Raw genomic sequence first — 18,128 nt, forward strand, 5'->3', positions numbered from 1 at the left:
TATATATACCTCTTCTGTAAAGATTGCTCTGGAAAGAAAAGCTAAAGCCTGTCATAGTGATTTAGGGTTTTCATCCTCCATGTGAAGGCCAAGTGTGAGGTAAAAGAACCTCATAGTTCCCTAAGGATTCTGTAATGGTGAGTCCATCCCCCAAGATTGACTGGCCCCACCTTTAGGGAATGCAAAGGAGGGCTGTCTACTCTGATGAAGAGCAAGCTGTGACCTGCTCAGAGACATTGGGCTTAGATTACAGGAAGATTTAATTTCTAAAAATAATGGCAAAGAATAGTAAAGCCTGGAGACTTTTCTTGAGCTCTAATAGAATCATGATACCATTTATTTTTGGAATGGTGACGTTTCTGAAACTCTTCAGATGCAAAATCAATGCTAAGTAGTTTTATAGAAATTGGATGCATTTTACATAAAATTACCACCAGAGCTGAGGGCAATGATGTACAAAAGCAGTGCAGACAGTGTTTTGAATGCACTGGAAAACACAGTCTGAGAGCCTCTCTGGCAGCACCTGGCATCTCTCCCACATTTTCAGGCCTTTGCCCTTTAAACTGCCTTTGCTGTTCTTGAGATTTCCAGTTTTGTCTAGATTATGAGCCTCTTAACCATTCATCATATTCTTCCTGTAGTTGTCATCATTTTAAACACATTAGGGAGTCAAGGGAGTCATTGGTGAAGAGATAGTATTTTATACCATGATAAATGCAATGATAAAATCACCTAGAATCACCTGAATAATATAAAGAAAACAAGGTTGAGAGCTGAGTCCCAGGATTCTCCAACATGTAGAATTTGGGGACAGATGAAGGACCTAGGCGGGCCAATGAAAAGGAAGAAAACCAGGAGAAGGTAATATCCTGAAAGTCAAAATAGTCAGCATGGAAGACATGATTTTGAAAGGAGTCTTTTCACATCCAGAGATCTAGTCAGCTTTTTTTAAAAAATATAATTTATTGTCCAATTGGTTTCCATACAACACCCAGTGCTCATCCCAACAAATGCCCTCCTCCCTGCCCGTCACCCACTTTCCCCTCTCCCCCAGCCCCCATCTATCCTTAGTTTGTTCTCAGTCCTCAAGAGTCTCTTATGGTTTGCCTCCCTCCCTCTCTGTAACTTTTTTTTTCCCCTTCCCCTCCCCCATGATCTTCTGTTGAGCTTCTCAAGATCCACATATGAGTGAAAACATATGGTATCTGTCTTTCTTTGCCTGGCTTATTTCACGTAGCATAATACCCTCCAGTTCTATCCACGTTGCTGCAAATGGACAGATTTCATCTTTCTCATTACCAAGTAGTATTCTGTTGTATATATAAACCACATCTTCTTTATCCATTCATCAGTTGATGGACATTTAGGCTCTTTCCATAATTTGGCTATTGTTGAAAGTGCCGCTGTAAACATTGGGGTACATGTGCCCCTATGCATCAGCACTCCTGTAAATCATGCTGTGATCTCAAGGAAACGTAAGGCAGATTTTGTTCACAGAATTCTCTTCAACCAACAGGAGCTCTTTGGAAGAAATGGGTTTGAATACAAGATGTTCCAGTTGTTTGAATCCTCAAACAAGGATCTGCTTTTCAGTGATGACACTGCATGTTTGGCTAACCTTCAGGATGAAACAACTTATAGAAAACACTTAGGACCAGAGTATCTTATGGCTACTGCTAACATGAAACCATGTTTACACTCTGAACTTCTGGATGCCTGTACATCCCACATATATTAAACACTGATCAAAGTGGACAACCGTGGCGATGCTCAGTGCCTGAAATATGGTGGGGCCACATTCTCACTTGTTCGCACATGGGCCTGTGTTAACCTCGGTTATTTTATAATTATGTGCTGGAACTGATACAAAAAATAAAATGAATGAAAATTTTTTTTAAAAGTCAAAATAAGAGAAGGATAAACATGTCAAATGCTCATGACATTTTGAGAAAGATGGTGAGTAAGAATTGATTGTTAGTTTGGGCAAGACGTAGGATCCTAATGATTTCAACAAAAGGGATTTCCTATGAAGTACTGTAAACCAAATCCTAATTATACTGTGTTGAGAAGAACATAGATGTTAAGGAAGTGGAGACAGCAAGTGAAGACAACTTCTTGAAGAATTTTGCTTTTAAAAGACTGCAAAAGAAAAAAAAGAAAAAGAAAAAGAAAAATTAAGCAATAAGTGGAGGACAGCATGGAGTAATCACAAGTCCATTAAAAAAAATCTTTATTTAGGTACAAATAGCATGCAAAAAGTTTACTTTTTAAAGTGTAAAATTGGACACATATACACCCATGAAATCATTGCTACCACTAAGATAATTCATATCCATCAAACCCAAAAGTTTCTTTTTGCAGTTCCTCCCAACCCTCCTGGTACCACCCTTCATCCCCGCAAAATCACTGATGAGCTGTCACTATAGTTTTATTTTCTAGTATTTTAGATAAATGGAGCCATACAATAAGTACTCTTTTGATCTACCTCCTTTTACCCAGAATCATTAGTTTGAGATTAATCCATATTGTTGCAGGTATTGATAGTTTGTTCTTTTTTATTGCTAAGTGGTATTCCATTGCATGAATGGGCTACAACTTGTGTTCCTATTCACCTGTTACATTTGGGTTGTTTCCATTTTTTAGGATAACAAAGCTGCAGTGAATCTACGTAGACAGGCATATCACCTATGAATAGAGATAATTTTACTTTTTCCTTTTTAGTGTAGATGTAGATATAGATAGATATAGATATAGATATAGATACAGATATAGATATATGTATTGCCTACTGCACTAAGAACTTCCAGTAAAATGTTCACTTGAAGTGGTGAGAACAGACATTCTTACTTTTTTCCTACTTTTAAGGGGAAATAACTCAGTGTTTCACTCTTAAGTGTGATGTTAGATGTTAGCTTTTTCATAGATGCCCTTTATCTGGTTGAGAGATGTCCCCACTATTGCTAGTTTTCTAGAACTTTATACCAGGAATGGATATTGGATTTTGTCAAATGTTTTTCTCTGCACCCACTGAGATGATCTTGGTTATTATTATTATTAATATGGGAAATTGCCTTGATTGTCTTTTGAGTGTTATAACAGCCTTATATTCCTCAAATAACCCCCACTTGATCATCATGTGTCAACCACTTTATATATTATTGGATTAGATTTACTATAATTCTGTTAAGAGCTTTTTCATGTGTATTTAGGGGGGAAGTGATCTGTATGTTTTCTTTTCTTGAGTTGTCTTTGATTTTGATATCAGAAATATGCTGACTTGAAACAATTAGTTGGGAAGTATTCCTTCCTTTTCAACTTTCTGAAGGGGTGTGTAGAATTAGTATTATTTCTTCTTTAAATTTTTGGCAGTATTCACCAGAAAAGCCATCTGGGCTTGCAGGGTGTGTGTGTGTGTGTGTGTGTGTGTGTGTGTGTGTGTGTGTGTGAAATGGTTTAAATTTTAAAAACATTCAACTTCTGTAATAGGTATAGGCCTCTTCATGTTATTTCTTTCTTCTTCAGTGAGTTTTAGTAGTTTTTGTTTTTCAAGGAATTTATCCATTTCATCTAAGTTGTAGAATTTATTGGCATAAAGTTGCTCATAATAGTTTCTTATTATTTTTATTATATCTTTAGAATCTGTACTGATGTCTCCTTTTTCATGCCTGATATTCTTAACTTGCATCTTCTCTTTTTTTTCCTGGTAAATTTGACTAGAAGTTTGTCATATTTACACAAAGAACCTGTTTTGTCTTCATTGATTCTCTCTCTCTTCCTCTATAATATTTCCATTCGTATCCTTTTTCCCCTTATGCTTACTTTGGGTTTTATTTGCTTTTATTTCTCTAATTGAATCTAGAAAGTGAGGTTATTTATTTTATTCTTTTCTAATAAAGGCATTTAGTGCTACAGATTTACCTCTAAGTACTGTGTTAGCTTATATCCCACAGATTCTGATATGTAATATTTTCAGTTAGTCAAAATTTGAATTTCTCCTTTGATTTTTTTCTTTGACCCATGATTTATTTAGAATGTTTAGTTTCAAATACTTAGAGCTTTACTAGAGATCTCTCTGTTATTGATGCCTAATTTAACTCCACTCTGATCAGAGAACATACTTTTTATGGCTTGGATTTTTTTTAAACTTACTGATACTTGTTTTATGGCCTAGAATATTGTCTGTTTTGGTAAGTGTTCTATGTACACTTGAAAACAATGTGTAGTCAGCTGTTGTTCTGTGTGGTGTTGTATCAATGTCAGTTATGTCAAATTGATAGTGTTGTTCAAGTTTTCTATATCCTTATTGGGTTTCTATTGTTTCAATCAGTTAACAAGACTATACTTCTTGATTATTCTATTTGTCCTCTTTTGCTTTTCTTTTTGTTTTTTTGTTCATGTATTTTGAAATTCTGCTTCATAAATTGTTAGAATTGTTATGTCTTCTTTATAATTGTCTCCTTTATCATTATGAAATTACCCTCTATTCCTAATAATAATCTTTGTTCTGAAATCTACTTGTTCTTATATTAACATAGCCATTCTAGATTTCTTTTGATTAGTGTTATATGGTATGCATATTTCACTTTAACTTGTGTTTTTATATTTACAGTGGTTTGTTACAGGTGGCATACCGTTGGGTCATCTGCCTTTTAATTACGATGTTTAGAAAATTTACATTTAAAGAGATTATTAACATAGTTAGGTTTATATTTACCATGTTGCTATTTGTTTTCTATTTATCCTATCTGTTCATTATATGCTTTTTTCTCTTTTTCTGCTGTTTTGGATAAGTAAGTGTTTTATGCTTCCTTTTGTATTTCCTTAGGTAAAGTTCTTCATGATTTTTTTTTTATTTTAATGGCTACGTTAGTGTTTCTAGTGTAAATCTTTAGTTTATCCCAGTCTACCTACAAGCAATATTATACCACTTCACATATAGTATAAGAACCTTCCCACAATATACTTTCATTCTTCCTTCTTTGCCTTTGTACTCTTGTCATTGTCATATGGTTTACTTCTATGTACATTATAAGCCTCACAATACATGGTTATTATTTCTTATTTCTTATCTTCAGTCAATTGTATTTGGAAAAGATTTTTAAAGGAAGCAAAAAAAACCACGCTTTATTCCTTTGTGAAATACTGATTTCTATCTGGTATCATTTTCCTTCTGCCCGAAGGATTTCCTTTAACATTTCTTATCCTTCAGGTATACTGGTGATGAATTCTTTCTGTTTTCATATGTCTGGTGGAAGTCTTTTTGGTTGTTATTTTTTGTTTGTGGATTGGTTTGTTTTATATGAAATTTTTTACATTTTCATTGTTTGCTGATGTGCAAAATGGAAAATGATGATGCAGTAGCACAGTCTGTGAATAAGGCTCACAACAGAAGGTTTGGCTTCAGATACAATCATGAAAATTTATCTATGTTAACAAGAGGAAAGACCGAGCATATGTTTACTGATGTGGGTGAGTCGATTGATCTGTTAATGGATACAATCAAACCGGGTTTCCAAGTTTAAATCCAAGATCCACTATTTAATAGCTCAGTGATCCTCAGCAAATTATTTAAATCCTTTGAACTTCAGTTGTCACATCCGTAGAATCAGAGGAACAACTTCCCCACAGAGTGACCCTAGCAATGAAATGAGTTAGTATATACCCAACACTGAATATGTGGCCTGGCACATTGTAAGTGCTCAATACCTATGAGGAAAGAACGTGTAACTTTTCTTAGCTTTACCGCCCGAGTCAAAAAGAAACCATTCTGGGATCACATTTTTCTGATTTTCCTTTCTCTTATCCCCCCTTCTCTCACCCCTCCTTCCTTCCTAAAAGAACATTTTTAAAATTCAAATGCCAGGCTGTCTGCAGATGCAGTGTTTAAGACTGATAACATTTAGAGGCCAGATGTTAACTGATGTAAATGTTATTAAGTGCTCAGTAGACTGGAGGCTGAGGCAGTGATTTCCAATTTTGTGATTACTATTTGAGTTTATAGCAAACCAATCTGCCATTCCTTCCACCCCCATACCTCCACCAGAAAGGAGATATATAGCCTACTTGTTCTCAAGAGAATATAAATTATTTTTAAAAATATGCAGTTCTTGAAGAATTAAGTAATGGCATTTCACATGCCTAGAACCAGGCATGCAGCCTCCATGCAGACCTCAACAACTCCTTGTAGTTCTTCCTGAAAGGTCAATGACTTGTGAAACTTGATCTGAAAACTAGTCTAATTTTCTGAAATAAGCCCAGAGTAATAATTGCAAGAAATGCCATAACAAGTTTTTACCTTTATTGAAATTTAAAATTTGAGCTTCCTTAGGAGTAGTATGGGAGCTGTCCCTATGATAGGAAGTCAACAAATGGGCTCTTCTTCTTATAAAGAAATATATATTTTTAAATAACAAAATGATGAGTCTGCTATGAATCACTGAGATGATTGTTAGTGTTTAATATACTATACACTCAGTTACTCATTCATTAATCTATCGAACAGACATTAGTTCTGAACTAGCAGTATGTCTCAGGCCAAGTGCCAGGTACTAGTTAATGCATTGGTAAATACAACAGACAACCCTCCTAGACCTTAAAGTTTTATGAGAGAGGAAGACAATTTAAAAATAATGAGCATACAAATAGGTAGAGCAAAAAGTTGTGATAGGTGCTATGAAGAAAAGGGGCCCTAACAAATAATGGGCTGGGGAAGGAAAACTTTTTAGTAGCTAACTTAATCCAAGGCTTAAAGAATGAGAAGACAACCATGCAAAGAAGAGAGGAGAGAACAAGCAGAGAGACCAGCATTTATTTATCAATTTAACAAATATTTATTCAGTACTTTCTGTGAGCCAGAGAGTGTTCAAAGCAAAGAAAATATGCCAGTGAACAAAACACACACACATGCATGGTGGCAGGGACTAGATTATATAGGGACTTGGAATCCATCGTAAGGAGGTTGGATTTTATTCTAAAGGCAATGACATGATTTGATTTTTATGTTAAGAGATTGCCGTTCCTGTTATATGGAGCAGAATTTGGAGGATTGGGCAAAAGTGGAAGCACGGAGATTCATAGGGTGGCTATTCTAGTTTAAGTGAGATGTTAATGCACTTAAACCATGGTAGCAGCAAAACTAAAGTGTATAGTTTTGATATAGGATGGGTAGACCTCCTTGGCCAACTGAAAAAGATGAAGGGATTTGAAGAAGGAGGTAAATTGTGGATGATTCATCTGAGTAGATGGCAGGTCCATTTAGCACAGTGAGGGAGATTGGTTGAGTAAGTGGATGGGGGTGGGGGAGGTTTGGGCTAAAGATTAAAGTTAATTCAAGTTTTCTGGCCTAAACCGTAAATGATTAAATCATCCCAAAACTGAAATTCACTATTTCATGGGATTAACATGTCCCCCATTACTGGAGTATATATCAATGAGCTAAGTGACCATTTATCTACACTATCTTAGCTATAGATATCAAGCAGAATTCTAGAACTGATTTCCAGATGGTATCTGAGAACTTATTAAAGAAAGCAACAATTTCTGGAAGCCATCACTGGTTGGGTAAGAACTGGTTTTTCCAGATCAGGATCATTTCTCTTGAAGGGAATTTTAGTTGCCTTCGAGCCACTGGAAGCTGACATAATATTTTTAAATAAATAATTTAATTAACAGATTTTATTTTGGGTAGGGCTACCAAATGTATAAATGGGAGTATTTATATCCAGTTAAGAGACTCTGTGAATATCTTTTATGATAATCTTTTAGAGAAGATGGAAAATGGAGGCTGGAAAATACTGAGCTATTAGAAAATTTGTATACCCCAAATGCAACTTAGAGCAGCAGCAATACAGAGTAGTAAGTTCTCAATCTTGGTACCCCTCAACCCCCTTTATATAGTCCACATACAAAATACATTCCCGCACAAAATTGTTCTCATTTGGGGGACCCCTACCTTTCCTGAGAATCACTGCCCTATAGAAAGTGACCATGACTGCTAAGAGTTGTCCTAACCCTTATGAGATTTAAGTGGATGAAAATCTGAGAGTAGGTTTGTGAAATTTCAGCCATGATTAGGACACAGAAAGAAACACATACTTACCTTATAACATTAACGTTTCTGAAAATCATTTTTTTACCTGGAAATATATTGACAGAACACTGCAAACTTGTTAGAAATCATGTTCTTATAATTATGAGATAGGATTGATCTTGTTTTCCTTGTGCATCGAATCATATAACACAGAAACAACCCAATGTGAAGTTATTAAAGGATCACATTACAATACTCTCCCTAGCTTTTGAAAAGAAAGGCTTTTTTTAAAAGTGACCCCATCTTATAATCTCATTAGAAAAATGAAGCATTGGTATTACTTTTTTTGTTTATGCATTTCTTTGGCGAAACATTTATGACCCAAGAAAGGATCTCAAACAAAAACTAAAAGAAAGAAGTTGCAACTTTCCTCAGCAATATTAAAGCTTTCTACAAAACAAACAAACAAACAAAAAAAAACATTAAGAGGAATATTCTTGGCACTTCTATCTCTGACACTGTCAACACCAAGTGATAGAGGTGACTGCTACCAAATAGGACCCTTTGCCTTCTTCTTGGGCTCAGTACCCTATGTAAGGTATTCCACACCTCTCTACAGGTGACATTTGGTAGCAAACCCGTTTCTTCTTTATGGAGCTAGCTTTTAGGGGTCACTTAGGCTGACTTTTTAGGGGTCAGCTAGCTTTAGGGGTCAGAAGAGAGCAGAAGACAGTTTGGTGTCCCCACACCACGCACATCACTTCTTGTTGGAGAAGTATATCTGTGCTATCTATGATGGGTATCAAGGAGAGCTGGTAAAATTTCCTTGGTCCCAAATCATTCATTCCTTCATTGGCATATCCATCAGAAATTTATTAAGTACCCCTACTCTGACAGACATGGCCATTAGCAATGAGGTGAAAAAGTAGGAAAAATATGTTCTGTGTTTTTGAGGAACACAGCAGTTTGGAGGCAGACTCTAACAATTAGGCCAGACAAGTGCTATGGTGAAGATACATAGATATTAAGACAAGTATAGCCATATGAGATAATGGCGCAACTAACTCAGCTCAGAAATGGCGCAGGGATGAAGAAAATTAATTCACTAGCTTAATAAATGGCACCAAATTCAAACACAAGTATCATCTGACTGAATTCTCTGGCTAAAAAGGGGACAGAAATGGAGATCAGAAAGAATCCAAGGATAGACTTTCCCAATACCTCCATAAGATCTCAACTCAAGTGACACCATGTGGGAAAGATGGGGTCGTGCCCTGGTGTAGAGCAGGAGACCACCTTTGTGGCTTGTAGAGTGGGTCTGCTGACCACCCAAACTAAAGAAACACTCTTCTCCATATCTGTGTCTCCCACACTGTTATGTTTTATTTTCATCATAGCAGTTATCACTATCTGATATTACCTTACTTGGGTTATTTATTGTCCCTACCTCCCCACAAGGACCTTGTCTGTCCTGTACATTGCAGCATTCTCAGGCCTAGAACAGTACCTTATTTTATAGTGGGCATTGGATGAATGAATGAATGGTCATTAACAATATAAAATCACATCAAGCCTCACTTGAGAACCAGTCTTTCTTGCATCTCCAAAATGTCTGTAAGATGTCTAATCTCAGACGTGCCTCAGAGATCTTCTACTCATTCTTGTCTTCGTTCACCTCGGGGGAGAAAGACTATGGTGTGGAGGTCAGGATATGGGGAGTCTCCATTTAATTCCAGTTGTTTCCTCACAGAGCCGGAACTGGAAGCCAGATCTCCAGAATCCCAGAGCTCTTCAGCATTACTCTGCTACCTCTGGTTAAACCTCTCTGTGGGGAAAGCAATTTTGGATTATTGCCATGAATGTAATTTTCAAAGCCCCTAGGAAGAAAAGAAGGCAGTGGGAAGCCGCTTCTAGAATTCAGATGAGCCGAATATCATAGTTCTCCTTCCTACTCTATGGGAGGGAAGTCACAGACTTTGGCACTGGCTTCTTGGGGAAGAGCTGCAATATTCTCCTGTAACTATGGCCAGAGGAGTTCTGCCTACCTGCAGCTAGGACATGGGCTCTGCATCACGCTGGCTGTGATTTTGCACAGTTAAGTCCTTCATTAAAAATTAGGACTGTATGGGGCACCTGGGTGGCTCTGTTGGTTAAGTGTCCAAATTCAGTTCAGGTCATGATCTGACAGTTCGTGCGTTTGAGTCCCACATCGGGCTCTGTGCTGACAGCTCGGAACCTAGAACCTGCTTCAGATTCTGTGTCTCCTCTCTCTGCCCCTCCCCGACTTGCGCACGCATTCTCTCTCTCTCTCTCTCTCTCTCTCTCTCTCTCTCTCTCTCTCTCTCCCCAAAAATGAATAACATTAAAAAAAAATTTTTTTTAATTAGGATGGCAGGGGCAACTGGGTAACTCAGTTGGTTATGCCTCTGACTCTTAATTTTGGCTCAGGTCATAATTTCACGGTTCGTGAGTTTGAGCCCCATATTGGGCTCTGCACTGACAGTGTGAAACCTGTTTGGGATTCTCTCTCTCTCTCCCTCTCTCTCTGTCTCTCCCCTACATGTGCCTCTCTCTCTCCAAATAAATAAATAAACTTTAAATTTTTTTTAAAAATCTAGGACTGGCATCCTGCCACCATTAATTGTATAAAGGTGGGTCACTGTCACTGTGGGTAAGAATGGATGCCCCCATGCACCTTGCCCATCTACAGGGACCAGATATCACACTGAGGCGATGGCTAACCTAAGTATGTTTATTTTTATTGAAACTATAAGCAAGCATTTGAAGATGCTAATTTCTGAGTACAATTGATGGAAATATTTTCCAACAGAACTTTGAAGAAACATGGCATTTTCTCAAAGATAAACTACCACCATCTATGCATACACAAAACTAGACACAAAAGTTTTCAAAAGGCAAAACTCCTGGGATGGAGTTCTAGGGATCATGTCGGGAGGTGGGGGCAGGGGGGTGCGAGTATGGGTAAAGAAGAACCAATTAGCTCCACTGAGGGATGTCTCAGAAGTCTTCACCTGCCAGAGGTTTTAATCCAGATAGAACAAGCTTTTTGTCAGAGGAGAAACATAAACAGTGAGATCCTCCCATTCATTCACTGGTTATATGCCTTCTGGTGTGAAACTCAGTTATAGGCAACAGGAATACAAAAGAAATGAGGCTTAGTCCCTGCTTCAAGGTCACAGTCTGGTGATGTGGAAGAAATAAGTAAACAGAGGAATACAATCCAGTGTGGTAGATTCTGGGATCAAGAAGGGTCATGGGGACATGGGAAGAGAGACCCCTGGGCACAAACTGTACAGTGTAATTAAAGGAGATCACATTTTAGAATTTTTCAAATGAAGTTTCACATTTTGGAGCCTCCATTTTCTCCTCTTTGAAATGAGAAGAAGAGAATTCGCCTTCTGGAGTTATAAAAATTCAGTGATGTATCAGATATTCAGTGAGTAAATTTTTAAGAAAGAAATGCAAAGGGTCGCCCGGGTGGCTCAGTCGGTTAAGTGTCTGGCTCTTGATTTCAGCTCAAGTCATGATCTCGTGTATTGGAAGTTCAAGCCCCACATTGGGCTCCTCACTTATAGCACAGAGCCTGCTTGGGATGCTCTCTCTCTCTCTCTCTCTCTCTCTCTCTCTCTCTCTCTCTCCCTCTCTCTCTCTCAAAATAAATAAACTTGAAAGGAAGGAAGGTGGGAGGGAAGGAAGGAAAGAAGGAAGGAAGGAACACAAAATTGAGACAGTGGGGCACTCTCCCCAAATGGTGGTGAGCTACTGTGCTGACCTGTAAATTTAAACCTTTTTTAGAGAGCTCACCATCTTTACAGAGGGGCTATTTATCACAATAAGCCAGAGACTCAACTCGAGAAGGACTGAGCGGAAAAAGAAAAGTCTCCTCTGATTCCGAAATGAATTATTTGTTGGATGTTGTTTTGTGAATTTCTGTAACAGAAATTGGGGTATGCGCAGTAATTGGGGGGGGGACAGGAAACAACCACCCTGGGAACAATTGCAGGCAATTCTGCAATCACCTGGCTTAGCTTGAATTCTTGGAAGTAGAGCTTCTCTTAGTTTAATAAAAGGTTTCATGTAGACCTTGCGGTTCTGTTCTTTATCCCTGATTTTTCCTCCCAGGCTTATGAATAAGGCCTCAGTCACATTCTCCCTCGGAGACTGGCAAGCAGCCCCACCTGCTGCTGTTGGAGGCTGGGAGGTGCAGCCTGAGGAGGCTGCAGCTGTCTTCTGCCATCTGCTGGCTCCCTTTCTGCACCAGCTCGGGCCTGGCTTTGCATGCATTCCCAGGGAATGAAACCGCCAGCAGAGAAAGTGCAGGGCAGAGAAAAGAGTCTTGCTTTTATTAAAAAGAAGGAGATGAGAAGATGGCAAACAGAAACTGGCATGGGAGAGCTTTTCCTATTATAGGGTTTGTGTGAAGATGTCACCATCTCAAATATCTAAGGCAGGTATTTTTCTACATAAGATTGTTTTGTTCCGGGAGAACATAGAAGTGTATTTTATTTTATTTTATTTCATTTTATTTTATTTCATTTTATTTTACTTTATTTTATTCCTTTTATTTAATTTTATTATTAGATCATTGCCTTACAAGACTTATCAATTAAGTCTATACACATCTGCATAGACTCTTTGGAAAGAAACATCAAAAACCCATGTTGGTGGGAATGGAGATGAGAGTGAGGAGGCAGGAAGCGGGAAGGGAAGGGAGAAACATTTTGCAGAAAATTGCAGTGTTCTTTAATTGGTTCAGCCGACATCTTTTGAGGATCTATTATTTACAAGGCTCTGATGCAGAGCCTGGGATACAAAAGTGAGTAATATTGGGTCCCTTCTTTCTGGGAAATAAGAATCTATTGGGAATCAGCTAAATAACGAAAGAATTAAGTAGAGATCTACAAGTGCTGTGATCAAGTACTGCAGTAAAGGAGTCTAGGAGAGCACAGAGGAGGAACAGGTGTTTACATCAAACTGGGGCCTCACTGTCAGAGAAAACTTGCCGGGGGAGGTGCCATGAGCTGAATTTGGGAGATAGCGACTTATCGGAGACAGTGGTGAGAAGGGCCCCCCAGTTTCAGGGAGCACCACTTTATACCCACAGTGTCATCTGCTACCATCAGTCCGGCTCAAGAAGCCGAGAAGTCTAACTACCAAGGAGGAGAAAGTTGTTAAAATATTCAGACTTAGACAACAAGCAATTGATTCAGTCCAGGGTGATCAGCCAAGTCAGGGAGAAACAAGCAGGTCAGGAGGGAGGAAACACAGAGAATCCTGGACATGAGAGAGCAGTTCTGGGACTGTCTCTGGTCCTAGTAAAAAGGCAATACTCTTTCAGTCCGTGTCATCGATATGGGCAGCCCCTTCAAGGGAGGTTCAGTGAAATATTCAGAAACTCACTTAATCTGTCTGAAACTTCTGAGTGACCTCATGTGAATACTAAAGTAGCTATAAGGTCAAAGATATCAACTACAATGTTATTTGAGATCTTAAGTACAATGGCCAACAGTAGGGAAAATGCATAGGAGAGTATGGCACAGCTTCTGGGTGAACCATCAGGTTCCAGGGCATGGAAAATGATAATTCCAGAAACTGTGCAGTACATGAAAAATACTTGTAAAAAAAATCATCCAAGCCTACAGGAATAATATTCAGAAGGAAACATACTAAACTACTAATAAAAGTCGTATTTTTCCCTCTAGTGTCTATGCTTTATATAATATGCTTACACTACTGTTATAATGATTTTTTAATATTAAGAAGCCTAAAGGTGAAATGTGTGTCCTGCTTAAGGCTTAAGAAAAAAAAAATTATCCTAAATAATTTATCCTAAATTAATTCTTCCATTTTTGTGTTTGTTTCTGATATTTTAGATTCCATTTTCTCCCTAATTGTGTTTCAGTTTGTGTGGTCTATTCATTTTGCTTGTTAAGTCTGTCCTCAGTCTTCTCCTTGCCCACACCCCTCCTCCCACCCTGGATCTGCGGGATGTATTGTGATGTCTGCCCGCTAATTTTGCTGTGACTGGGACTGGTGTCTGGTTGGTGATTCATGTTTGTTCCTAAGTTGTACATCTGTGTTGGTTGCTTTGAAACAGTGCCTCAGGGAATATGAAAGGCCGTTTGTCTCCCTGAGACTGCTTCTTTGCACCAGAGAATTCTTCCCTGGCTTCTTCTGAATTCCAGCAGGCTCTTCTATGAGTTTATAGAGTTTGGGCAGGGTAAAGAATAAAGACAGAAACAAAACAAAACCAAAAGAGAGCATCATGGAGAGAGTTTGGGTATCTGCGTCTAGTCCCTGCTTACCTAGTAAGACCAGTCTTCTTGGATACTAACTGGGGACAGAATGCCTTGTGACATACACTGTAAGGGTAATGCCTTGACTTAAACTTTCTGCCCACTAGGAATGCCTCCAGCAGAAAATAGGGCAGAGTGAGCCCTGGCAGAAACCCTCAATGGAAAAAGTTCTAAGAGTTTGGTAGTCACATGTACATGGTGCCTGTCTAATGTTTTAGCACAGGAACACACAGTCATAATGTTTAATGACTGGTACTGCATGGACACTGACCAATTAAATGGGTGCAGGCCATAGTGCTAAAAGCTAGAGACCTCTGCTGTTCCAGACACCAACCTTTTAGTTACTGGATCACCGGGGAGACCAACAAATTCTGGAGGGCCTGCGGCAATGGCTGGCTGCCAAGTGTTTCAAAAGCATTTTAATGTTTTCATGTGCATCAAGGCTGAACAGATACATCCCAAATGAATAATGTGAATATACATGAAACTTCAAAGCTCATGCCCACTCTTAAGCTTTAGGTAGTCCCATCTATAACTCCCCTCTTTGTCCTTAAGAACAGTTCAGAGGAATCATCAGGACCTGCCCATTCCACAGGATCTGGGTGGCACAAAGGAGCCCTTATCCACAAAGGAGTGGTTTTTTGTTTGTTTGTTTTGGTTTGGTTTTGGTTTTGGTTTTTTTGGGTTTGTTGTTGTTGTTGTTGTTGTTCTGCCCAACCACTAGTATAGATCTCACCCAAGGAAAGTTTGCAAGTCAGCTTTCATTAGATTTTCACTCGCTGCGATGTAATTGGCTTACAACATAGCTCTACTTATAGGCAGACAGAGAAACAAGCTGGCGTGTGTGAGTGATTGCCCACCTGCCTGCCTGCCTGCAGTCTTTGAAAGGCAGCCCCATCCCAGACCATCATCCTGCTGTGAAAATCCACACACAGGTGCCTTGCAAGTCCAAATACATATTGGGTTGTTATGGCCCTTTCTTGTCATTTTAACCAGAGATTCTCACCTGCTGCTTCTTATCAGACACCTGGAGTTTGTAGGTTGGCTAAAAGCAGCTTCTCAGAATGGTCTCCAGGGAAGCATCATAACCCTGCATTCTGTTGTTTCTTCTTTCCGGTTTCAAGGAAACCTATAGCTTCAGGGTAATTCGCTGCTCTCCTGTCTCCATTCAAGATAACAGCTAAGGTTGCTCATCATCTGACTGTCTACATACCAAACACAAATTTTGTTTGAATCCAGAAGAAAAATTGCACTCAGCCAGCCAGCAAGCCATTCTGATACTCTGTGATAAGAGAGGTCTGGGGTTGTAGAGAAAGAGTTGGAAGACTTGGTCTTCTGGTAACTTGCTCTACAAGGTACTAGCACGTGACTTTGAGCAAATATTTAAAATCTCTCTAAGCCTCATTTTCCTCAAATGTAGGATGGGGTCATACTATATCCTTCCCAGAGTTGTTATGAGAGGTAAGTGGGATGATAGATCAGAAAGCAATTTATAAACTAAAGAAATATAAACCTCACCCCAAGAGAGCAGATTGTAAGAACTAGTAAAAAAGAAAAAAAAAGGACCATGAGTATAGAAATAAATTATGGCAGCTGGATGAATATAAAGGAAGCCCACTATTGTAGTCTAACTCGGAAGAAAGAACATTCTCAGCCTCACACCTTCTTCAATACCTCTCTGCAGAGCTTTAACTGGAGACCAGTGAGTGGTCTAGAGAAATGGTAGGTGAGAGCGTTACTGTCACTTTGAGGCTAAAGGTAGTGCTTCCAGGGAAAATGAATAGGGGATGATGGAGAGCATGGGAAGGACACAGTACCTATGGTAATACCAAGAGAGGGGGAGAGAAAACAAGAGACGTAATCTCTACTGCTCCCGTCTTTATGTTCATTGATCAGCGCTTGTTCAACTAATTCTAGGCTTCAGGGTACCTTCCTACGGGGAGCAGACTGATCAGAAACCTTAAGGGCTCTCCTATACTGGAGCCACTGGCCATATCCTCCTCAAGACATAAAGCTCTGCAGCCCCAGAGGGTAATTGGCATTATCAGATTAATTAAATCATTTTCTGTGGTTAAACTTGCATGTGACTATTAAGTCTCAGACTGGGCCTCCCATCTAATCAGCCAGTGAATGTTTTCAGGATAGCACTTTGTTCCTGAAACATTGAGAATATGCATATTGTATCCTTAATAGACCATGATGTTTATTTATGGCACAAAGAAGTCTCCCAGCTACGAAGACTCATTTAAGTGATAGTTTCGTGTCTGACACCTAGAGCTGTGTTAGATGAGGTCTCTGGAGTTGCTTATTATCACCAAGTTATTTCATGGTTGGCTCCTATTCTGAATTTGTCAAAGTTGTTCTTGCCACTGAAAGGCCACGGGGCTTTGCATTAGGCTTCAAATCCCGCCTTTATTATTTACTGATGACTGGGCTTCTGTGGGACTGTTTCCCTCATACAAAATGAGAATAATAATGACTGCAACTCAGAGCTGTTTGGAAGATTAAAATTGTGCATAAAGTGTGGAATTTTATGTCAAGTGCCTGGCACACAACTAGTTCTTCATGTCTGTGTATGTCAGATGCCCTCCTCCATGGTTATGTGACCAGAGTTTTTTGTTTTCTCTTAAGCTTTGATGTGGAAAATGGCCCTTCCCCAGGTCGGAGCCCACTGGACCCCCAGGCCAGCTCTTCCTCTGGGTTGGTGCTCCATGCCACCTTTCCCGGGCACAGCCAGCGGAGAGAGTCCTTTCTCTACCGATCAGATAGTGACTATGATTTGTCACCGAAGGCGATGTCAAGAAACTCTTCACTTCCAAGCGAGCAGTAAGTACGAGCTCTATGTGGCTTCTACTCTCACACTTACCTCATCTCTAACCTGTCACAGCAGCAACAACAACTGTTCCCCTTTAACCCGTGGGAAGGAGGGAGGAGAAAAATGAATGTGAGCCGAGGTGACAGTAATGACCCTTAAAGACATTAGTGCTCTACAGCATGAGAAATATGTATCTGGGGTCTCCAAGGGTATTAAAAATCTCAGACACAGTGTGCAGATTTCATCTGTTATTGATACTTTTTTTAATTGTCATTCAGTGTTCATTTCCTGAACCGCTGAATCATTTATGAGTTGAGAACCTTAACACTTTTTTTGCAAATCATACTAGAACTTTCCGCAACATGTTTGCATGAGGCTACGGCAAAAAGAAAAACGGTAGTTGGTGACATGCCTCCTCTCTCAGTAGTCTCTGCTTGGTGACATTTAATGAGCTGTCATCCAGCCACATGTCTTTGTCCCTTCTCTGGAACCTTAACTCAATGCCCACTTGTTGCCTGGCTCCTCGGTGAGACATGACACACTCCACCACCCTATTAGACACAGCTGATGTTTTTGTTTTGCTGCTATTAATTGTAGATCTCTAATTTTTAAGGAACAATGACTGGGTTGTATTACTCGTTTATTAAATTCCTGAAACCAAATAAGGTTGGATGCTGGTATTCATGCTTTAAAAGGTTTCTGGGCACACGTACAATTGTTTTTAACATTGTATGTTATAAAAATATTGGTAGCTCCCTAAAGTCTCCAGCCTGGAAATTTCCACTGGGCTCTCTTCTGCTTTTGAAAAAGAAACTAAAAAGGGTCACTCTCTTATGAAAGGGGCAGGGGACATCTTAAAGCTACCAGTAAGAACGGATTCCCCAGGGCATTTCTGCTGGTAAATTCTAATATAAGCACCCCTTCCCTAAAATGTCTTAATCAGTGGGCGGGCCAAAATTCATTTCTT

The 18,128-nt window shown here is 39.2% G+C and overlaps 1 protein-coding gene across 4 annotated transcripts in view; it reads left to right on the plus strand.

The window, feature by feature from the left end:
- Window positions 1-18,128, plus strand: part of PDE4B (phosphodiesterase 4B) — a 543,304-nt gene that overhangs the window by 399,074 nt on the left and 126,102 nt on the right. For all 4 annotated transcript variants that reach the window (XM_040470524.1, XM_040470523.1, XM_040470525.1 and 1 more), the window contains one exon: window positions 16,978-17,172. In XM_040470524.1, coding sequence (XP_040326458.1) covers window positions 16,978-17,172 — 195 coding nt within the window. The remainder of the gene's footprint in view (window positions 1-16,977; window positions 17,173-18,128) is intronic.

This window comes from Herpailurus yagouaroundi, unplaced genomic scaffold, assembly GCF_014898765.1.
Source record: "Herpailurus yagouaroundi ecotype Mexico unplaced genomic scaffold, PumYag 77, whole genome shotgun sequence".
NCBI lineage: Eukaryota > Metazoa > Chordata > Mammalia > Carnivora > Felidae > Herpailurus > Herpailurus yagouaroundi.